General features: G+C 48.4%; 1 protein-coding gene across 1 annotated transcript; it reads left to right on the top strand.

Moving 5' to 3' along the window:
* The first annotated feature begins 210 nt into the window (after window positions 1-210).
* Window positions 211-20,888, top strand: PRPS2 (phosphoribosyl pyrophosphate synthetase 2). Its single transcript, XM_037512713.2, has 7 exons — window positions 211-389; window positions 6,302-6,485; window positions 10,129-10,227; window positions 11,216-11,340; window positions 15,429-15,602; window positions 16,530-16,689; window positions 18,727-20,888. The coding sequence occupies exons 1-7, from the start codon at window positions 268-270 to the stop codon at window positions 18,817-18,819; spliced, it is 957 nt and encodes a 318-aa protein (XP_037368610.1). The 5' UTR covers window positions 211-267; the 3' UTR covers window positions 18,820-20,888.
* The last annotated feature ends 3,274 nt before the right edge of the window (window positions 20,889-24,162 follow it).

The raw sequence follows: 24,162 nt of genomic DNA, 5'->3' as shown, positions 1-24,162 counted from the left end.
CGGCTCCCGCGCCTTCGGCGGCGCGTTCTCACCGTCGGCTCCGCCCGCGCGGCGCTGTCGCCCCACCCCCAGCCCCGACCCCCCCCCATCTCCGCCCCGGCCCCGCCCCCGGCCGCCCCGCCCCCGGCCGCCCCGCCCCGGCCCCGCCCCTCCGGGTGCTCTTCAGGGCTGCGCTCCTCCCCCTGCCCAGCAGCCGCGCTTTCCCGCTCGCGCCGCCGCCGCCGCCTGCCGTGCCCGCCGCGCGCCCCTCGGAGCCCCGCGCCCACCATGCCCAACATCGTGCTCTTCAGCGGCAGCTCGCACCAGGACCTGTCCCAGCGCGTGGCCGACCGGCTGGGCCTGGAGCTGGGCAAGGTGGTCACCAAGAAGTTCAGCAACCAGGAGACCAGGTGCGGGCCGGGTCGGGTCGGGCCGCGCTGCCCGGCGCTCGGGGCGCGCGGCCGCGGGGCCGCGCCGGGACCCGGCCTGCCCGGACCCCCTCCGCGGCCGCCCGCTCCCCCTTCCGGGGCGGGACGGGCACGCCGCGGCCTCCGCGCCACCGCCGCTGCGCGGGGGAGCAGCCAGGAGGGCGGCCCCAGCCGGAAGGGCGAGCGCGGGGCGGCTGCGGCGGCGGCGGGGCGAGGTGGGCGCCGCGGGCGGCATGCGCCGGTGCCGGGCCCCGGGAGGGACGCCCCGGGGTGGGCTCGCCCGGCCTCCCGCGTCCCCGCCGGCCAGAACCCCGTCCTCGAGCGTGTTGGGGAAGGTTCCGCCCACGTCCCCATCCCGGCTGCGCCCTGCATCTACCTGGGACCGTTTCCAGCGCCGCGTGCCCTCCTTGGGGCTCAGCTCCGAGGCCGCGGCCCGCGTTCTCAAAGCTCCCGGGTGCCTGCTGACCGGCCGGGGCGCAGACCTCCGCGCTCGCCAGATGCTGTTTAAAGAGCATGAGAAGTCGGGGCGCACGTGCTGGCTTCTCCTGTGCTTCCTCTAATTGTTCTGCCGCAGAGACGAGGGACTTTCAACTTCGAGGTTCTGGGGCTGCGCCGTGTCCAGCGGCAAAGCGATGGCTCGAGTGTCACTGCGACCCTGTCTCCAGCCCGCGAGAAGCTGTCCCCTCAGCTCAGGGAGCTCAGCCGGGGGCCCTCAGAAGCTCGGCACAGGCTCCTTTTCCACTTGTCTCAGACCACAAAGCTTTTTGGCTAATTTCAAGTTGGTTTCATTCCCTCACCCCCCCCCTTTAAATGTTGAGCGCCCTGTGCGCAGTTACTAATCATTTTTAAACCTTTGGCAAAGATCCCGTTCCACCGTTTTCAACTAGTGCTGCTGGAACAACTGGTGCAAGCTACAAAAACATGAACCTCCCTACATATTCCCCCTCATCTGAAAAAATTACCTGGAAGTGGGTCGTAGACATAAATGTGAAACCCAGCTGAGAACTTCCAGAGGAAAACCTGGGAGATTTGGATGACCTTGGCTTAGGCAAAACTTTCTTAGATACCCGGGAGTTAGATGCACAGGGAAGATGGTGTTTCTTGTCGGATCAGCTTTTTAGGATATATGAACCCTTCATCCAGGTGGGAGATGGCCGTTCACATCAAGCAGGTGCTACAGTAAATCCCAGTGTTTTCACCCAGACAATTCCTCTTTGCAGTAGTTAATACAAAGTCCTGGACGATTGTCAAGGACTGGAGAACAATAAAGTAGCTAGGTTTCATTGTTGCCGTATTTTTGCTAGTCCTCTTCACGTTTCAGTAGCTTTAAGAAGACCAGGAGAATGAAATAATACTTTTCTGTTCAGGAGGAGGTGTCATAGGTGAAGGAGAAATTTCTGGAGGGGATGGATTTTGAAAATAAATGTTGCCCTTCCATGTTAGCTCAGAGCAGCAGGCTCCTGTGCTGCTAAGAGCATAGTAATTAGATTGGAAGTCCATTGAGAAGCCAGTATTGGATTTCTGCTCCAAACTGTATGTGCTACTGGGGGAAACTCAGAAGACTCTGATGGAGGATTGTTTATATGTAAAGAAGTCTCCCTCTTACTTGGGGTTTGAGTCTTTTATAACCACCACTTGGTAATTAGAAATCATGAATTCTCAAAAATCACTCAACATGAAGTCTGTGAATTGCTTAGATGGTTACATTTTACATTTTTCATACCTAGACTATCAAAAGTTAACTTTCCCACTTGTCTCTTTCCCATGAGCTGTCTAGGTCCACAGGTTGATTTTTACCAACAGTCCTCTCTGGACCCAGGTGCTGTGCTAGTGAGCTGCTTTTACAGTGGGTCCTAGACATGAGAAACACGGGCACAAAGAAGACAAAATGATTCAGTTCATGAAAGGTCCTTCCTGACTTCTGCTGAGCCAAGGTCAGAAGTCTGGTTCCCTGTCCCAGGGCATCGCCCATCCCCTCCCCATTCATGAAAATGCTACTTAATGGGACACGGCTTCCTGATTTTACCTTCTCGTCTCTAAATCATTTCAGATATGCAGGGAGATGTCTGTCCCGCTTCACTAGAGACCACTGGATTTCTACCATGACATCTTAGCACAGCACTGATGATGGTGTTTAAAGTCTTGTAAGACTTTCTCCCTGTCAGTTCATCCCCACCAAGTCATTGACTATATTGTGAGACCCAAAGTTCTGGTTGTCTGTTGTTGGGTAACAAATCACCCCAGAACTGAAGAACTTAGCTCCATGTCTGTTTGATTCTCGCACCTGGACATTTGTGCAGGGCTCAGCAAGGCAGGCTTGGTTTTGCCCCATGTGCTGGCATCTGGAAGGGACTGGAAGCTCCACTTCCAACTTGGCACACACATGGCTGGAAGTCAGACTAGCTTTTACCTGAGAGCTCTATGACTAGGCACCTCAGTGCGTTGCCAGGGGCTGTTGTGCTGCCTGATAGCACGGGATGCTGGGTTCCTAGGGCAAGTTTCCAAAAGACGAGATGTAGAAACTGCTGCAGTTTAAAGACCTGGGCCTGGAAGTTGGCACGCCGTTGCTTCTATCACCTGTTGGTAAAGAGATCCAAGGGGAGGGAATGTAGACCCTGCATCTTGGTGGAGAAAATTAAGAGTCGGTGGCCATCTTAATTACTGCACCCATTCATTGAGTCAGAAAAACTCATCAGTCCTCTTATTTGGAGAACAGTAAAGATGCTCTTTCTGAACAGCAACTGGGTGCTGTCTTCTAGCCACAGTTTTCAAGAGGTGCAGAACAAAGGTCAGCTGTGATCATCTTTACTTGGAGTAGTGGGCATAGCTTTGGAAGACAGTCTCCCCAGGGAGGGCATTTTCAGTCCTCCCCTGGACTGCTGGTCCTATGGGGTTGAAGTTCCTGAGAAAAAATAGGCCAGAGGCTGATCTTCTAGGATAGAGTCATCACACCAGGAGTTGGCAGACTTTTTCTGTGAAGGGCCCAGGTGTAAACATTTTAGGTTTTGTAGGTCATGTAATCTCTTGCTGCTGCATCTTAGCAGTTTGTAGGTTAGAAGTCCATCATGGCTCCCTGGTTCCTTTCTGGATTCTCTAGAGGAGAAGTCACTCCATGGCTCACCCAGCTTTTAGAGGCTGCACACATTCTTTGTCTATTGGCCCCTTCTTCCATCATCAAAGTTAGCAACGTAGTAGCTCTCTGATCCTGCTTCCGGACCTCACATTTCTTTCTCTGACCTCTTTTGTCTCTTCCGTTTTTAAGGGCCCTTGCAATTACATTTGCCACTGAAATAATTCTTATTTTGAGATCACCTGACAGTAACCTTAATTCTATCTGCCAGCTTCTTCCCCATTGCTGTGTAAACTAATGTAGTCGAAGATTCTTGGGATTAGAACACAGACATCTTCGGAGGCCGCTGCTGTGCCTGCTACACCATTCTCCCCTTGGTGGCTGTAGATTGTTGACTCCTCTTTAAAACTGTGATATTCAAATTGACTTCACGCCTCAGTTGTAATGTTCACCTTGGGATTACATTTAGCTCCAGAGAACTTGGATGGGAGGGAGTATGTAGCATTCTGTCTGTGCCTTTCTACCTGAGGCTGACTTAGTTTCCGGTTGTAGCAAGAATAAGACGCGCTGTTACCAAAACTCATTTTCCAGTCATATCTATTTGAAAAACTTCATTTTTTGTCTTCTAATTATTCCACTTGAAGCTTCTGTTGATTCAGATAGACTACTATATATATAGTGTCCCAAGTGTAGTCTTGTTTTTAAATTTTCTTTAGAAAAAATTACCTCTTAATGAAGCAGTATTATTGGGTATAATTGGCTTCCGAGAGTGGGAGATGAGATTAGGTTAATTATTTATGTGCTTGTAATTTTAAAATAAGATTCAGTGTACTTCTTTTTTGGGTGAGCCTTTCATTTACAGTCAGTTCTACTACAGTGTGACATAATGTGTTCCTAGAAATCACCGCACCATGCAAAGTCAGCACAGAGCTTATGGTAAAATGGGGTTAGGGGCACAACACTCAGAATTTCCTCAGGGACATATTAAAAGAAGAAAGGAATATAATCCAGATGGTAAAACACCTCTACACATATCACATGTTTAAAAGAGATACAGATGCTACAATAAATATGACACTTTCCATCAAAAAAGGCCTGCAGCTTGCTTGTTAAAGTAGATCTTGGAAGGATTGCAGTGTTTGAGTTCTTAGGATGATGTGAAATTGTGCAGCAAATTGTGGCCCCAGATGTGAATGGCTATGACTATCCTTTTGAGGTGTGTTGTGGGGTGCGTTGTGTGTGTGTGGAGTGAGTGTTTCTAAGTGACTCCGCTCAGCTGACTTCAGTGTGGGCACCCCAGGATGAGAGGTTGTGTGTAAGCCAATGCAGAATTCGTGTTATGCTCAGATCATTCCTAATATCAGTAGCTGCAACAGATTCATCACCTTTGCAAAACAGGTGGAGCAGAGCTGGTAGGCCGGATCTTCGGTGCTGAGCAGTGTCCTGCAAAGGAGCTGCCTGGGCACTGGGCATAAGGCACTGTTTTGCTTCCCTCCCCCCCCCCCCCCCCATGGATGGCACGTACAGCGATGGGCTGCCTCGCTCCCAGAACTTTATACTCAAAAACACAGATTTTTTCAACATGCACTTTTCAAAGATTTTAGCTCCTATTTACTGTTCTCAAGAAGCTACTGAAGGACACCCATCAGCACAACAAAGAAACGCAACAAGAAAGGGGGTACAGAAAGTAGGAAATTGAGTACAGGAGAGGGGTGAAGGGAATCCCCATGGGAGCAGCTGTGCACAGGCTTCTGACATTGTAGGATTTAGATCTGTATTTAATACTTAGGAAAGGCAAGATAATGTCCCCCAGGGAAAATAAGCCCCCCCAAAAAAAAATTGTGGATAAAAGGGAAATACTAAACTTTGATTTAAATTTATGACTCGACTCCGACCATCATCTACATTTAAAATGCAACCCTCAGGTTTGGTGAGAATACTGACCTGCTGGGGTGCTGGGGAAATGAGAAGGCAAGAGTGCAGGCTCCAGGGTGGGGAGGAAGTAGACTTAGCTCCTCATCTGTTACAGTGAGACGTCAGCATACAGTGCTGAAATTAAAAATCAAGATGAAGCAATACACACATTAGCTAGACACTGGAAGTTAAATATCTCCAAACCATATCAGGAGGTGAAATTAGTTGCCTTTGAGCGCTTTGTTATAATGAGCCTATAGAATAATCTTAATTTCTTATACAATGTGTATATATAACTTTTAATAGATAATATAAAATAAAATATTTTGCGGAAAAGAGCTAACATAACAGGCCCAAGACAAATTTCTAAAGAGCATTTGAGAACTCTTTGTATATGAATTAGTCCTGTCTGCAAGGTTGGCCCCAGCTGGCTCTGGGAATTGAGCTTTTGCAAGAGTTTCCCCCACCCCGATAGGATTGGCTCACTGTGCTAAACTGTATAAAGAATGTGGTTAAAACTGAAGCCCTGGGAATCTGAAACTTGGTATGTGCCAGGCAGAGGGTGCCTGTGTGAACTGACCCCCAGGAAAGCCCCGGGCACTGAGTCGCTAGTGAACTTCCTTGGGCAGCATTTCACGTGTCTTGTCACACAGCTCATTGCTGGGGGAAATGAAGCTCGTCCTGTGTGACTCCACTGGGTCGGGGGGGGTGCTCTTGGAAGGCTGTACCTGGTTTCCCCTGGACTTTGCCCGTGTGCCTCTTGCCTTTGCTGTGCATCCTTTTACTGTAATAAATCATGACTGTGAGTCCAGCTGTATGCTGAGTCTTGGCGAATGATCAGGAGGTGGGCTTGGTGCCCCCACGACACAAATATATTTTAATGTTAACGGCAGGCATTTCCCTCTTCTAGCGTGGAGATCGGTGAGAGTGTGCGGGGCGAGGATGTCTACATCATCCAGAGCGGCTGTGGAGAAATCAACGACAACCTGATGGAGCTCCTTATCATGATCAACGCCTGCAAGATTGCTTCATCCTCCAGGGTGACCGCAGTGATCCCGTGTTTTCCATACGCCCGACAAGATAAAAAGGACAAGGTAAGGTGTGTCCTGTTGGGGAAATTTGCTCTGCGATAACAGCTACATTGGTTCCCATCACATGCCGCCTCAGAATGTCTAAACATGTTTGCTGTGTGATGACCAAGTGAATACGCTCTCGCCTTGGCTGTTTCGAAGGCTTGTCTTTGAACCAGTCCTCATGTTAGTGTTTATCGCTATGGTACAGATAAAGCTGGGTTTTGCAGGTATTAAAACACTATGGCATTCCTTATGATGAAATTGTTGTGTGTCTTTGTGGTGGGGGATAGAACAAGATACACCCACACGCAACCCTTTCGGTATGGCTGCAGGCCCTGTGCTGAACATGGCTTACTCAGTTAATTCCTCGCCAAAATTGCCATCTCCAGAACTCCATGCTGCGGATTCTGTGATTTGTGATTAGGGCCTCCTTTTGCTTCTCGTAGATTTTCCCTTTGGCACTTTGCATCTTCTTGAGTCAATTACTCCTCTTACCTTGACACAGTCCTCTTTCCCTTTTCCCACTGTGAAGTGAGTTGCCCTCTCGCTTCCTCTGATGCAAATGTTGAGACACGTTCACCTTTTGTTCCGAGTATCCTGTTTGCAGTTACCTCTGTTCAGAAGATTGTATCTTCAGGCTTTGTCTGATTTTGATTCTTAATGAGGTCTGTTGCGTAGAGAAACTGGCACTGGCTGGCACCTTCCCTTTGCTTGGGCCAGCCTCTGGCCTTGCAGGAGATGGGCTGCCCCCCCCCCACTCCTACCTCCTGCAGTGCCACCTGCCCTGTGCCAATCCTGAGGAGTCCAAACCCCAGGGGGCGTCCCTGTTTGCGGAGCCGTGTCGTCCACCAGCCATTTCTCCCTTTCCCCGCCGTCCGCCATTAGCTGGGCTTTCTCTGCGGGGCCATCTATTTCTTTTGTTCCTTTTACTTTCTCGTAATCACTTGGCTGTGTGTTTCTTGGAAACATCAGAGCCACTTAGAGTTTTTAACCAGATCAGACCATCCCACGACTTTTTGAAGTGACTTGAGCTCAGGGCAAAGCTAAGACCTTCACTGCCAACACCACTGTGGCAAGGCTCTGCATCCACTGAGAGACTGCACAGAGAGCAGCGGGGGGAGTCCTGAGTTTGGAAGCTGGCTTATGGTTAGAGACAAGAGGGCGAAAGGAAGGGCTCATGGGGGGCTGGTTCACTTCGCCCTTGCTCCTGTAATAAATGATGACAAACTGGGTGGCTTGCAACAGCAGTAACATTGCTCACCTCTGGAGGCCAGAGGGGAAAGTCAAGGTGCAGAGCTGTGGTCCCTCCAGAGGCTCCAGGGGAGGGTCCCTCGGGTCCTTGGCTTGAGGCCTCACCCATCCTCCTGCCTTTCCCCATGGCCTTCCCTTTTGTCTCCACAATCCTCTCTGTAAGGGCAAATGTATAGCATTGAAGCCCTCCAGGATAGTCCCCCCAGCCCAGAGCTCTCAATGAAATTACATCGGCAAAGGCTCCCTTTCCAAGTCAGGTAACGTTTAAAGGGTTCGGGGATTAGGAGCTGATATCTGGGGGCCACCCTCTAGCCCACTCCAGTGCACCTAGCAGGACTGATATTAATAAATGAACGTTGCAGAAACAGTTCGTTCAGCTTCAGGATGGTGGTGTTCTGCCATGCATCTTCTAAGCCAGGACACTTGAAGGCTTAAAAGGGGCTCTCGGGATAATTGTGCCAGGAAACAAGTGTCCACCATGACTGTCCTGGGCAACTTTCTATAGGTTTGTAGTCTTGGCACTGACCTTGGAGGTGGCCAGGGCACATGGTTTGCTCTGGCACTATCATTTCTGACACATGTTGGTGTCACTCAGGTCTGGAGAGGAACAGTTTCATTCCTTCACCGAACAGGTAGAAAAGGGGGCTGCACCGTCATTTGAAGGTGGCCTTTGTCTAATTCCTATTGCTGCTGCTGCTGTGTCTAACTGCTCATTGCTTTCCTTAGATCAAGTGGGGTTGGCTTTGTGTCTGGAAGCTGTCGAAGTGAGGGAGACAAGGGACTTAAGCATGTCGGAGCTCAGGTGGTGAGCTGGGTTTGGCCTATGGGCCGCAGTTGGCTGTCCCCTGCTGGGCTGCTGGACACGCAAAGTCTGCTAATTTGCTTTGCTGGCAAAAAGAGCCTGGTGTGGGGAAGCTGGAAAGAATTGCGTCTCAGGTGGCGGGGAGACTCGTAACTTTCTTCAAAATCATTTCCAAAGTTATGTTCTCTTTTCAGCAATAAAATTGACTCTTTATTTAACTAGAAGAGTTGAGGACAGTTGATATCATATAAACTTCTACCATTTTGTAAATATTTAAGTCAGATCTGTACTTCTAGCAGGACAGCAGCCGATGCATTCCGTAAGATCTGGAATCTTTGTCCTGATGGGTAAACTCTTGCTCTCTCTCCACTTTTCACTAGGGGTGTCAGAATTTTCCTTTTTGTCTACTGTACCTTAACTGTAGTGTTGAAAGGCAAGAATAACTTTTCTCCTTCTAAGCTATGAAGTAGTTAATTTGTAAATCATTCTTCCTGTAACATTCAGTTGGGTATTATGGGTATAATCAGCCAAATTATGAAACACAGTACAGAAACCGAATTAGTAAGCAAGGCCTGTAGAAGGAATCAGAAAGTATGAATTTGGAAATTACCTCTGTGGTTTGGATCCCAGAAGGAAGAATTACTTGATGCCTCTGAGAGTGAGAACATAGCAATCTTTTTGCCGGTTATAAAACTATAGGAAGACCCTAAAATTGGATACTATTGCAAGTCAGATTCTGTTACAAAGAAGTCGAGCACCAATTTGTTCTTTTAATTATCCTGAATTGTGTTAGACTAAATAATTCTCACAATTAGTGAGGCTAATAACTAAGCCTTGGAAACTTGGAGTTACAAAGATTCTATTATTAAATATTTATGGAAGAACTAGCATGTGCATAGGCTGGAGCTGTGTGCTGGGGGCGAGGTGAAACTCTCCAAAACCAATTCTGTGTCCTTGAGGGACATGTAGTCTGCCGTTGACTTTGACATCAAACCTCCCAGTGCTTCTGAGGTCTGTCTTTCAGCACTTGGTACGAAGGCAAGCAAATGCTTAGCCGATGTGGTGTCTTAGAAGGGACAGATGAGTTCTCTCAGGATTTCAGAGTGCCTTAAAGTTGGGCGACTGGAGGCCAACCTGGGGGTTAACTGCCTTGGCTCAGCAGAGAGGGGGAAGTGTGGGGAGTGAGGCGCGGCCGCGGGGGTGCAGGGCAAGGCCCACAGGGCTCTCTAGAAGAGGGAGGAGCGGACCTGGTGCAGACCGCAGGGAGGACGGTGTAGGGAGATGTGGGAGCAAAGCTTGTGCTAGGGCATGTATACGTGTTTGACTCTTGGCTTTGATGCTATACAGAGCCAGGCCCGCTGGTTCACGCTGGTATGCGTGATGTACCTGCACGTAGTAAATGTTTGGTGAATACAATGGAATGAATACATCTTTTTGTGACAGTCTGTCCTTTTCACTAATATTAATAATTCAAGCATTTTCAATTATTGACAGTTTTCCTTGCTAACATGTAGTCAGTCCTCTGCCATTGAGTTTTCTCAGGCCTTAGTGAGAGGAACCGAAATGTCTGTCTTTTCTCTGCCTGAAATAAAATCCCTGTCTGTGTTTTAGAGTCGTGCTCCGATTTCTGCGAAACTCGTGGCCAACATGCTCTCTGTGGCCGGGGCGGACCACATCATCACCATGGACCTGCACGCCTCCCAGATCCAGGTGCCGGCCTTTGCTTTCTTGCCCTGGCTTGTGCCCAGCGGCTTAGAGGGAGCGGCTAAGCCCTAGCTCCCTGTTGAATCATTTTTGAAGGAGGTATTATGATTTTATTAGGTTAAATACTTTTCAAAGGCAGTAACGTTACTCATGTTTGTGGTGTATGTGACTTCTCTTGGATTTTCATCATCGCTGAAACTAAAAGTGAAATTCTGTGTTGCATTGCCCACCCCCAGCCCGCCCTCGTCCATTTTGGGGGCACAAGGAATGGCTTCTTGGCAGTGAACTACATAATTCCATCTCAATGTCTGGAAAATAATTAGAATGGCAGAGTTGTATATGTATTTTTTATTTTTTAACTTTGTAACTCAAGTTCCTTCATCTGTAGAGTCAGCCAGACTGCTCTGGGGCCGCATGGCGCTATGTAATGAATGTGAAGCATGTGGCTTACAATAAGGTGCTTAAGAAACAGCAGACTTTGCTCCCCCACTGCCCTGCAAAGCCATTCTCCTATTTCTTAGAATACAAGCGACCATAAAAATAACAGAATGTGCCCTCGAAGATAAATGATTAGGCTAAATTATGCTCCTGGAATTAATTTTGATTCAATTCTGTTACAATGGAGAAAATCTGTTAGAAAGGCTTCTTTTGAGGGCCTCCCTGGTGGCGCAGGTGGTTGAGCGCAGTGCTGGAAGCTGTCCGCAGCCTCTGCAGTGCCAGTTTGATCCCCGCCGGCCTCGGAGCAAGCCACATGGTGCGGCAGACCTCGTCTGTCACACCCGCTGCTCCCCTCAGCAGTATATTTTGTCAGTCTGCCTGTTCTGTTCCCCGCTCTGTCTCTGGTGAATCCTCTCACCCTCCCACACCTCTGGCCTGTACCCCTTCTCTTAAAAAAAAAAAAAAGGCTTCTTTTGAATGAAAAAGTCCAAATTTATTAAATGAAAGCTTATTTTTAAAAAGAAGCCAAGCCCGCAGCGTGGCCCTCTCCCCACAGGGCTTCTTTGACATCCCTGTGGACAACCTGTACGCGGAGCCTGCAGTGCTGCAGTGGATCCGGGAGAACATCAGCGAGTGGAGGAACTGCATCATCGTGTCCCCCGACGCCGGCGGCGCCAAAAGGTACGGCTGGGCCTGCAGCGGGACACTGTGTTTCTGGGTGGCCTTTCCTCTCCTCAGGGGCTAGAGGAGGAGGCGTGTTTTCAGTTCCTTAGTTCATTTTACCAACGAGCCAGGTAGGAAGCCTGCAGGTCTTTGTTACCATCTCACCACTCATGAAAGAAACACACGTTTCAGCAGAGAGCATCTTTCCTTTGAGTGTATTTTAGTTTTTTAAATTCTGATTTTAAAAAGTAATGAGCCTGATTGGAAAGGAAAGCTTGTTAGTAACGCACTTGACCAAGTCCTTCCCACTGCAAACACCTGGGAATAACTGGAACAGAGCAGAACTTTAAAAAGTGAATCTGTGTGTGAACACCAGGAGAGGGAGGGATCTGTGGCGCCGGGACATCCAGAAGGAGCTAACAGCCAGAGCCAGGCGCGGGAGGCCTGGGGGATTGCTCTCTGATGCCAGAAGAGACTGGTGGCTCGGGGCAGTTCATGCCAATGCAGGGGCCTCCAGAAAGAAGGGCCTTTTGAATGGGGGAGAAAATAGTCACTGTGCAACCTCAGAGAGCCTGTGCCGGGTGCATTGATGTATGACCGCTGCTCTTGAGCAGTGTGGGGGTCCCTGTGCTGAGAAAATTCAGCTCCACATTGGTCCCAGGCTGCCAAGTCACAGAAGAGGGAGAATTCCACAGGTGGGGTGCTTACTGAGCAGCTGGGTTTATGGGAAACAGCGAGGACGTGACTCAAGCTGCTCACAGATGTGCAGTGGGGGTGACCAGTAACCCTCAGACTTCAGGACATCTTTAAATGCAAGTGCCGGCCCCTGTTCGGCTTGCTCCCCACCCATGGCCAATTAAGGGCCTCAGTTCAAACTTAGACACTTAGCAGCAGCTCAGAGAGCAGAGGCCCCGATCCCTGGACCATCTCCTTGTGGTTAAGCTGCTGTCCCTGACTGCTTAGGTTCCCAGCACAGAAGAGAAGGAAGAACCGGGGACAGCTGGAGCCAGGCCTCTGAATGCGGAAGGAAGTGGCCGTTGGCAGGAAGGAGACAAAAAATCTGTAAAAGAAGGTGGAAGGTTAAGTTGCAGAGACCCTAGCCAGGCCACAACAGGATGGAGGGTAGCCCCCGGCATAAAGCAGCCCCATGCCCCACAAAGGCAGATTTGCCAGGTTTGTCAGGCTGCAGCGCAGTGGGGTTCTGCACTTCAGAAGACTAGGGCTATGTGAGCAGGTAACATGCAGGAAATGCACTTGGAAACTTAAGTCTAGCAGTGGAAACTACCTTCAAATATGGTGAACCCGCTGGCCTGATAGAAGGTTAGAGGTGAGCTGGTAGGCTGGGGGTACACGCGCGTCAAGTCCAGCTTGTTGTTTAATAAGATGGCTACAATGCACCATTTTAAGTGTCCAGTTCAATGATCGATTTCGTATATTCGCCCCAGTGCAAACCTGTACCCACTGGTAGTCACTCCCCATTCAGCCGCCCCCCCCCCCACCCAGGCCCTGGCAACCACTAATCTACTTTGTCCCTGTGGAGTTGCCTCTGTGGACATTGTGACAGGAGAGTCTTACATTTCATGGTCTCTGCATCTGGTGTATTTCCTGTTTTAACCAGAAAAGATGACTGGAGCTAATAAGCCCAAAGAAGAATAGATTGCACCAGCTCGTGCGGCCTCTTTTCCAATCCCAACTGTATTTTTATGCATAGTCTAAAACTATACATGCTCTGAGCAAAAGGTCAAACGGTGCCAGAGGGTCATGTCCCCTATTTTCTTCTTTTGAGTCCTCTGTTATGTCCAGTGTCAGATGTATGTTCTTCAAACATAGGACTTTTTATTTCACACAATGATAGGACAATGCTGTGCACACTTCATTGTGCTCCTTAAAGGAAACTTGCTCCACCTTCGCCCTGATCGCACAGCGGGAGGCAGGTCCACCTCACACCGTGCGGCTGGGCCACACTCACCGTGCGCTTCCCTCACGACCTCCTTTACCTGGTCTCTCCGTCCTCACGCGCCGGTACTGTTGCTTGTTGTCTTACCCAGCCCTGCAGCACTACACTTGCTGTCATTGTGGGTGTCGTTGTACAAGGCAGAGATGTTCTAGAAGTCCAATTTGAGCTGAGTGTAAGGGCACAAACCATTTTGGTTTTGATGTGCAGTGCCAAAGTTTGCTCTTTCAAAGAGGACAGGCCTGTTGGCATTCCCGCAGTGTGGCTGCTGGTGACTTTCTGCACAGGCCCCCGGCACAGGTCATCAGCAGACTTAGTTATTTGACAAATCGGATGAGTGATAGATGGTGGCTCTTCCTGTCCACGCCCGTTGCTGTGGATAAGGTCAGTGTGTCTTTGTGGGGGTCTGTCTGTTCTTCCCTTTTGCCTATTGACCCGTTGCCGGAGCTCTCTTCCTCTTGCACAGGCGAGAGGCCACACCTTGGTTTTGCGTGTATGTGTGCGTGCCTATGTGTGTGTTCTGCAAATATTTCCCCAGGTTTTTCATTGTGTCCCTTTGTGTATGTTTGTTTTCTGCTGGACTTGGTAGTCGTGTTTCTCTCTTCATCTGACGGTTTCCGGGCTTAGGGCGGGTTCGCAGTTCTCATAAAATCTCTCCTCGAGAGTTCATGTGTTTTAAGGGCTGCAGTTTTCATTTGTCACGTTCCACTTTTGTCCTGTCTGAAAACTGCTTTGGAACATGAAGTAAGAAACTAACTCCCCGCCTCCCCCGCTGCGTAATTGGTCTAAAACTATTTATGGAACAATCCATCTTTCCCCTACTGGTTGGAGACACCATCTTTTATTATATACTAAGGTCCCCTATCAGGTTGCTGACCCTCCTTTAGAAAAATGCCAAGCTGCTGCCCAGATACACGCGTTGAGACACCGTCTTGTTCAGACCCCCTTTGGGGCGGTCATTCAACCTCCCTGTCCCCTCCGCCAGGAAAGTTAAGATATTTGGGGGCACACCTTTTGGATTTCTTGGCCACCTCCTCTCCCTTCCCCAAAGTGTCTGCTACAGGTCGTCACTGTCCTCATGTTCTGGAGGAAGCTGTTCTCCGCTGGCGGACTAGCCTCGCAGGTGACACGGGATTCATGGCATTGATAGTATCTGTGGTTTGATAATAAAAGTACCATTTTACCAAAGAAAATATCTGACGAATTGGAGCTTGTTGCCTTCGAAAAAGCTTCTGAACCTTGATTCAGTCCTGGTAAAGCACTGTCTCCACAAGAGGTCTCTCTCGGAGACTTTGAAACTTGACGGGACAGTTAAGACCAAAACGAAGCTTAGGAGTCACACCGCCGCTGTAGAGGTAGTCGCTGTTAGCGTAAAACTGGTGTGGAAGGTGGTGGAAGGAAATCATTGAGATTGCATTTGCAGTTTTTCTCTTTTCCCCTGATTATATAATCATACGATATGCCCTATAGAAAATCTGGAAAGTTATAAAGGAGAAAATAGTAACTACTTTCTAAAGTATCTATAATCAGTGATACCATTATGAACAATTTAGGGTGGTATGTATCTGCCTTTCCTAGGGCTGGCTACACACACAACACACGCATGTATACACGCATGCACGCTGGCAAACATGTCTCCAGAAAGATGGAAACCAAGCTCTGTGTTTTATTCCACCTTTTTCTGCCAGTAATTTCTCAGCATCATTTGTTAGGAATGTATATTAAGTCTCAGTTATATATGTGGAAAAGAAGTTACTTTCAGGGCATAGGAATGTTCTGGCAATCCAGAAGGCTGCTTGCAGGGATATTTTCCTTTATTTCCTGCTTGTTTGTGATATTGCCATTGAGTACTTGAAATGGCTAGATCTCCCCACTCTTGTCCCGGGCCCACTCCTGTCTGCCCCCCAGCCCCAGAGCTCAGCTGTTTCCCCCACAGGCCCTGGGGCCCCAGCTGCTTTTTGTGCAGAGTCTGGGAGGCGGGAAGAGTAATGTCAGTACCTTAGTTCTTCGGCCATGTTTCAGCCCACGGATAGCTTGACAGGTGAGACCTGCAGCTTTTGTCATCTTCAGGGTGGCTGGTTGATCCATTCCTAAAATACAACTCGACAAGGTTTTTTCTCTTAACCGTGTTCACGTCTATGTCCTTGCTCAGGGTCACGTCCATCGCCGACAGGCTAAATGTGGAATTCGCCCTGATTCACAAGGAGAGGAAGAAGGCGAACGAAGTGGACCGGATGGTTCTGGTTGGCGACGTGAAGGACCGTGTAGCCATCCTCGTGGACGACATGGCAGACACTTGTGGCACCATCTGCCACGCTGCAGACAAGTACACAGATGGGGGGCCATTTCGGACACTGGAGGACTCAGAAAGGGAAAGGCATTAGCTTTTAGAAATTGCACCTGTTTTTCCAAATGATTGCTGATGCACTAGTAGTGGCCTTTCAGACCAAAGAAGATTCTAGGCCTGTGTATTTTTTTCTCCTGGGCATGAAAACCTCAGTCCTTTGTGGCCTGGTTTTAATTCCAAGATTGGCTTCAGTGCATTTTTTAAAGCATCATAAGGTGCTTCTCCTGAAACTGAAGGAAAGAATCAGTCTTGGGGGTCTAGGGGGCCCTTGCTTACTTCTGTTCAGCTTCATTTGTGCCTTCCTCGGCCAGCAGCTTCTGGATCCTTTAGAGCTGGGCTGTCTGGGGTGGGAGCCACGACCCCGCCTGTGTGGCGGTGGGTGCTGGAGATGTTGCCAGCCTGGCCCGAGATTCCCTGAGAGTGTAAAACACACCAGGTTTCAGAGACTGAGTGCGAAACAAGGAACATTAAAGACCTCGTTACTATTTTGATATTGATTATACCTCAAAATGGTGATATTCTGGCTATGTTGGTTTTACACCAGTGGTTCTCGGCAAAACTGCAGGGACCGTTTTTCTCCCAGGGGGACATCGGACAGTGTCTGAAGAGATTGTTGCTTGTCACAGCTGAGAGGAGGGGGGGCTTTGTTAGCGGGTCAGGGCCAGGAAGGCTGCAAACAAAGGATTATCCGGGCCCAGGCACCAATCAATGGTCCTGACTTAATGGGATACAAAGGATTTTGCCAGCACATACCTTGAAAGACCTGTGTGAGGCCAGTATATGTAAGTGAAATTGGTTTCGTGTTTTCCTTTATGGAACACACTTTTTGCCTTTAAATTCACACTGGGGAAGAATGTTTCAGGAATATGCATGTACACTTCATTTTTCAAATCTTCTATTTTACAGGCTGCTCTCGGCTGGGGCCACCAAAGTTTACGCCATCCTTACCCATGGGATCTTCTCTGGGCCAGCTATTTCCAGAATAAACAATGCGGCCTTTGAGGCTGTGGTTGTCACAAACACGATTCCACAAGAGGACAAAATGAGACACTGCTCCAAGATTCAGGTACTAGCCACACAGCAGGCAGAACCAAACCATGAGACACCGGCCTCTGGTCCCAAAAGCCAGCATCGAGCCTTCTGTGTGTGACTGCTGGCTAAGGCAGATACCAGCAGAGGCTGCAGCTTCTCCTAACATGAGGGTATAATTCACTTTAGATCTCAGAGAAAGGCCTGGACCAGCAGAGGTCAAAGGTAAAAATAGTAGGTGAATCAGAGCGCAATAGAAAAAAACAGTACAAAACAGGCTGTTTGTGTGTGGTCAAGTCCGCCTCTAGATACATACTCCCCAAATTTGAAAATGGTGTTCAAACAAAAACTTGTACAGGAATGTTCCTAGCACACCTACTCACAGTAGCCAGAAGATGGAAACAGCCCAATGTCCATTGGCAGAGGAATGGTCGAGCAAAGTGTGGTCTAATCATACGATGGGATGATGCAGCCTTTACGGGAAAGGCAGTTCTCATGTAGGCTGCAGCAGGGATGAGCCTTGGAAAGAGTGAGCTAAGTGAGAGAAGCCAGACACAGAAGGACAAATACTACATGAGGGACTCCGAATAGTCAGACTCCCAGAGACAGAAGGTAGAATGGTGGGGGCCAGCGGCTGGGGGAGGTTTAGGGGGAGTTTGTGTTTAATGGGGACACAGTTTGTGCTCAGGATGATGAAGAGGCTTTGGAAATAGATACTGGCGGTGCATATACAATGTTGGGAATGTATACTGCTGAATTATCTGCTTTAAAATAAGTGATCAATTTTATGTTCCCATGTGTACATACACCTGCTTTTTTTTTTTTTCTTACCGTAACAAAAACAAGGGGGTACAAATCAGTGTGCATCAGCAGTAGGCTACGCTAAGCGTCTTCAGAGCTTTGTTCCTCCTGGCTTGGCAGAATTGGTGATAACCACTGACAGTAGCTGGCCTGACATAAATTGAAAATATTTGAGTCCCCATTTTGCCTCTATGTCCTGGTGAACTTTAGCAAGTCATTTCCTGCTAGAAGCCTTTGTGTCTATGCTTACTTAGAGCATGAAGGTGTAAGGCAAAGCAGTCTGCTTTGTGATTTCCAATCTGTCGGAGAGCAAAGAAATTCATTTGGCACAAGGAGATAAATTTGAAAATGGTGAAAATGGTGGTGCCTTATATTTTCCTGTCTGATGAGCAGTAGTCAAGAGTCAGCTACCTATACCCCACCAGTCAAGCCCAGCCCACCATCTGGTTTTGTAAATAAAGTTTTAGTGGCACACAGCCTTGCCCATTCGTTTATGTATTGACTGTTGTCTCACCACTGTGAAGACTGGATTGAGTCTTGTCTGTGAAGCCGAAAATATTGAGTCCCTTCACGGAAAAAGTATTTTGCTGACTCCTGAGTTAGAATAATCACAGCTGTGCTTTTTTTTTAAAAGATTTATTTATTTATACAAGAACTGGGGTACAGGCCAGATGTGCAGGAGGGTAAGAGGATTCACCAGAGAGGGGAACAGAACAGGCAGACTGACGAAATACACTGCTGAGGGGAGCAGCAGGCGAGACAGGAGAGGTCTGCCGCACCATGTGGGAATCTCGCCAGCCAGCCAGGATCGAACCCACACTGCAGAGGCTGCGGACAGCTTCACAGCGCTGCGCTCAACCGCCTGCGCCACCAGGGAGGCCCCTACACAGCTGTGCTCTTAAACAATGCAGTCACTGGTTTCAGAAACCAAGAGAGAGGAAATCTTTCCATATCATGGTTGAAATTGGTTACAAACAATGCCTCAAGGAAAGGATGTCTCCTTTGGTTAAGTGGCTCTGAAGAGTCTTTGAGTTTGCACTGAAATCTGGCATCCAAAGATTCCACACGGGTTGGGGCCCCCAGATTGTGATCTGAAGATGGACCCCCGCTGTCTGCCTCCTCCAAAATGGTGGGTGGGTGAGGAGGGAGGAGGAGCTCGACTTGTGTGCTGGAGAAATCGTTTCTAAGCTCTGTGACTTAAGTTTTTAATTAAAGACATGACCAAGATTTTCCACGTTCCTCTCCTTACCTCTTGTTTTCTCCTTGTGTTTAGGTGATCGACATTTCCATGATCTTGGCTGAGGCTATCCGCAGGACTCACAACGGAGAATCGGTGTCCTACCTGTTCAGCCACGTCCCCCTCTAAGTCCAGGACGTGCAACATGGAGTGAGCCTGCCCTGGCTTCTGACACATGTGCTTGTCTGATTTTTTTTAGCTTTAGGACTCAGCAATTAGGAGATAACGCAAAAGTATCAGATCTTTGTATACTCGGGGATCCATCCCCCCTTTCTGAAGCGCAAGACCATTTAGTTCCAGTTTGCAGGGAAGGGCGGTGGTTATTTAATCTGTCAGTGAACTGTCTTCAGTGAGAAATGTTTTCGTCGCCTTGACTTACATTGATAGGTCACCTTTTCCTCTGTTCCGTCACTACTTTGAGGCCACAGCTTTCGGGTATGGAATTCCAGTGTGGAAGTTTGTAGTTTATATATTGCGGGGTTGCCAAAGGTGACTTCAGATGAAATCCTTCTGTGTAAATATGTAATGATAATGCCTATGGACATTTGGGTAAAACCCTATAGAAAAGTAGCCCTTTAATTCTCAGTGAACCTTAGGAAATTTATAATACCATAGATTCTGAATTTTTGTAAGTAAATCATTTTGGTTATTATGCTTAATCTGGACCAAATTTTATGTAGCCTAAGATGGACGCTGACACATTAATTTTTTTGGTAAACATTAGACAGATGGGGGGGGGCAATACGATTCAGTATTTTTTAATTCCACTGGTAGAACTATCACTTAACCTGAAAGGCCATGGTTTCAGATTCCAAAATTATGTTCAGCGATAGGTCTGATTTAGCGACCATTTTGAGATGGCGTCTTTGAGCTCAGTCACACAAGTGGTCTCAAGAAATTAAGGAGCACAATTCTTTGAGCCCCATCTCATGTCCTATCTCCTTCCTCTTTTACGTATTTTTAGCACTCATTTTTTGCATTTTTCCAATAATTCATGTTTGGCTTTCCACCAAAATAAAGACTCCCCTGAGTCCTCTCAAATTTAGTAGTCTGATCGTTATTTTGCTTTCAACGTAAGTAAAAAGATGAATTTTTGTGAGTGCCACCAAATGCGTATTTAAACATTGCTTCATTGTTTGGTTTCACTTTTTTTTTTTGCCTTTTGTGATCCGAAGTAGTAAGTCATCTAAGCAACTGATGAATTTAACTAAAACTGTTACATGAAAGCTGTGTGCAAGAAGTACGTCAGCGGCTGCACGTACTAATGTTCACATAGTCTCCCCAGTGTATACTAGACAGCCTTTCCGGCACCCTCCTAAGCGAGATGTCCCCACCTCTGGCACAGGGCACACTGATTCTGTGAATTTTATGTTATGCACGTGGGTCGATAACCAACAGAATTCTTCAGCCCCAAAAGGTGAGAATTTGGCTACACAGATAAAGCCTGGGAATAAGAAACAATAGTCGCTCCCTTCTGCTGAATCTTAAAACTTAAATCTTAAGTTTTAAATTTAGTCTTAAATTCTTTTACAGGTGAAAAACAAATGTATTTATGTCACCAAGAAACTTGAATAGCAATCTTTCATGTTCACTGCAACAGAGGTTGAATTAAAGTTAAAAAGTATTTTTAGTTGCTGCAGAAACTACCATTTTGCTGTACCTTTAAATGGCTCTTGAGAAAAATGCCTACTGTAACTTGGTAAAGTCACAAACTGACTATCTAGAAAGAGTTGACTTGAGATGTATAAAGAGCCTATTTAGATGCTCTGTGACTTATTTTTGATAAATATGGTATCTGTATTTCTTGGAATTTTGATGCTTAGGGAAATGCAAATGTAGTTAGGAGCATGCATATGTAGACAGCCTGGCATATGAGTTAACATAACTAAAACCTGTTGATTTAAAGGTAATCATTTCATCCAAGAGATGGAAAGTCTAGGGATGTATAGAGTTAGTATTGAAATAATCATCTTGGAGATAAAAGATAAAGATATGAACATACCAAAGTTAAACTTCCAACTTAAATGTTGTTAGTCAACTTCTACAACTCTGTCAACTAGATGCAGGAGCAAATCATTTGCAGTGCTTGTGGGTTTAGAAGATAAAATTTTAAGATCCTCCAATGCTGTACTGAAACATTTCAATAAAAATCTCTTTTCTCGTGGTTTGTATCATCACTGTGGAGTAATGTTTTGATGGGGTGATGTGTTTACATGGGGTACCTGAAAATGTTTCCTACTTCATGATTATAGCCAGGCATATAAAATTACCAAAAAGGCAGAAGTTAAAAGAAGTCAAATCTTCTTCATTTTCAAGGTGTTTTCTTTCTGAAAGACTTATTAGCCACATCTCATTGTCCCAAAGCAGAACAGCTATGCCCCACGAAGCATCCAAGTTGGTAACTAGCTGTTTCCCCTCAAATTAAACGCAGTGTGTTTGCACATCAGAATAGGAATTCATTAACTAGCTAGAGGTTGGAGCACACTCAACTGCAGGCTGCACAGAAGTTTTCAATGGGCTTTGGTTCTAGAAGTGTCAAGAAGTGTCCTCTTCCATTGAGCCGGTAAACACCCAGTGAACCACAAAGAACTAAAACCAGGTCCATCTGAGGAGTCCGAGCCTAAGAGCACGGTAGAGTGTCTTCGCTGGGAGGAAGAGAATGAAGGCGGTGGGGACGGGAGGCACATTGGCTTCACAACCCACCCAAACAGTCTGTCGCCCTCTGCAGAAGTGTCTCATCTAGCAGGTCATCGGTCACGTCCACTGCTCCCTGCCTGGGTGTTGTCAATTCAGGTGATTAAAGGTTTCCAAATATTTACTCTCAGCTTGATATTTTACAGACCTGCAGCGAAAGTTCTCTGAACTGTGGTTGGTGGACCAGGTTGAGTAGCTGCAAGAAAACACAAGTAGTTTCCAGCAATCTAAAGAACACTCATTTCTTGTTTGGCTGCTTGTAAAATACAATGTGGACTGCTTAGATGATTTAATAGAGAACAACTTCTCGTTTTAAATTTGGAAGCACTAGACAACTGAGGATGGGGCCCAAAGAGACCAAGGCGAACGTGTGATTCTTGTGCATGTAGCGTAAGCCAGTGTTGTGCGGAAGGTGCAGCGGCAGTTGTCAAGTTCCCTTTAGAAAACTAAGGCATGCACATTTACTGCTGTTTCCTGTTTAATGCATGGGCTGAAATCTCTAGGATCAACTTCCTTCGTGAAGACAGAGGAAAGAAAAGCAAAGCATGAAATAAACTTTTTAAAAAAATAAGTTCATTTATTTAAAAAATGGAGATTGCACCTCTATTTATGTCACCACCTTAAAAAAATTAAACTGAGGAAATTGAAGTCCCTCACATAGCCAACCTTGTCCGTTTCCCCTCTCCCTGCTCAGAGGTCACCGATAGCCTGGATTTAGATTTCCATGTCGATTCCATGCATGTTTTAATACTATAAATGAATTAGTTTTCATGCCTTAACTCTGTCTACGTGCATGGCGCTCGTCTACACATCCTTCTCGAACCTGTTCCCCGCCTCATTGTGTTTATCAGTGTTGGCACACTTAGCTGCGGCTCCTTTGTGTTTACTGCTGTGTGATTTGTTGTTGTCTAATTTTATCACTTTCATCTGTTGATGGACATGTGGACTTTTTTTCAATTATCCTTTGAGGTTGTAAACTGTTGCGATGCACATTGCTATGCTTGTCACTTCATGCCATTTTATTCATGACTGCTATTCTCAGCCTCTCGAGGGAGAAGTGGGTGTTTTCCATCCTGGTAACACACTTGTGTCCAGCACAGTCTGCAGCAGGTGGCAAGCAGCCCGAGTCAGGACTCTGGCTTAATCTTCTGTGTCCTTGGTGTCCAGAACAATGCCAGGCAACAGGGTGTTCAAAAACGCTTTTTTTTTTTTTTTTCTGTTTTTTGCAGGACAGAGGGGCTGACCTTGCCGGGGAGATACCAGTAGTTACCTTGACTAACCCAAAAAGATTCCTGACAAGAGCCAAGTCATGGGTCCACTTACATGCCTGCTGACAGGTGACTGGATACAGAAATTGTGTTGTGTATACCCAGTGGAATACTACTCAGTTATTAAAAAGGGTAAGAGAGTGCTAGTTGGGAGAAAGTGCATGGACTGGAGGTGATTGTGCCAAGTGAAATAAGACAGAAAATGCAGCATATTTACCAAATGGTTTCAATCAACTGTGGAATAAAACAACCAAAGAAAACAAACTGACAAAAAAAAAGCCCCACAATAATTCTTAGATGCTGAGAAAATACAGTGTCGCCAGAGTAACGAGAGGAGGGGTGGAGGCGGGAGGGGAGGTGAGAGGGAATGGGCCTCCACCTTCGGTGGAGACTGAAGCCTGTGCACAAATAGAGCGGTGAAGTTGTCCTCCAAAAGTTATCTCTGTAGCATGTGAATGACGGGCACACCATACAACTTGACAAAACTGCCCAAAAAAAAGTTCGTGCCGCGAGGAGGTGGAGGGTGTAGGCCCCGGCTGTGCGGCGCCCTCTCCTCTGCGGGAGCCACTGAACACGAGGCTGGCGGGGCAACGTGGGCACCGCAGGGACGTGTTCCAGGTGCCCCTGCTGGGGCCCCCCCCAGTGGACAGAATCACAGCCTCTTCTGTGCCGTCACTCCCGAAAGGGGGTGGGCGCGCTGAGACCCGAGGAGGCAGCCGCAGGCTCCCGTGGCCAGGCCCAGACCCGAGAATTTGCCGCACCTGGGCCGCCCTCCAGAGGCCTCGACCGCTGTGGGTGGGGGCACAAAACGTGGTCATCAGCGCCCCAGGGACTCCACAGTGAGGCCAGGGAGGAGCCCCAGGCCTGCGGGCAGGTCAGGAGAGAGGCCGCAAGGCCTTCGGACAAGGCCAGGGAACAGGGGCTGCTCCCGAGCTGCCAGCTGGGGGCCCGGGCAGGCCGCCTCCTCCCCATCCGGAGCAGGACCCGTGGCCTCTGGGGGAGAGGGCCCTGACGTCGGCCAGAGCGAAAACACGGTTTGGCTTGTGTCCAGCGAGGGGGCCCTGGGAGCCTCCTGAGAGGAAGGTCAGAGCAGGCCGCCCTTTCCACCGCCGCATCTCCAGGTGCTTCGCCGCTGGGCTCACGCGGGCAGCAGGTGGAGGGGCGGCGCCCAGGCCCCGAGGAGGCGCAGGTGCGGCCCGTGGAGCTAGAGGCCCTGCTCAGGCGCGCCAGAGAAGGACGAGGAGGGAGACGTGCAGCCTCAGGTGAGTGTCCGCCCCGGGCCCTGGGCTCCGGCCTCTTCCCGAGGCCGCGGTTCCGCGCTGGCAGGCAGGGCTTCTCCCGCGCGGCTGCTGCGAACAATGTGCGTCCAGCTGCCCCCGGCCCGCCGTCGGGCGCCAGGCGAGCTCCTCGCGCCTTCCCGTGGGGCGCGGAGCGTCCCCTGTTCCCGCCTGGCCTCGGGCCGGGTCTGGCGGGGAAACGCGCGCGGCGAGGGGCCCGCCTGCAGCGGCCG

This window comes from Talpa occidentalis, unplaced genomic scaffold (genome assembly GCF_014898055.3).
Source record: "Talpa occidentalis isolate TD23 unplaced genomic scaffold, MPIMG_talOcc4v2.1 talOcc4.15, whole genome shotgun sequence".
NCBI lineage: Eukaryota > Metazoa > Chordata > Mammalia > Eulipotyphla > Talpidae > Talpa > Talpa occidentalis.
This window is presented reverse-complemented; position numbering and strand designations above follow the sequence as displayed.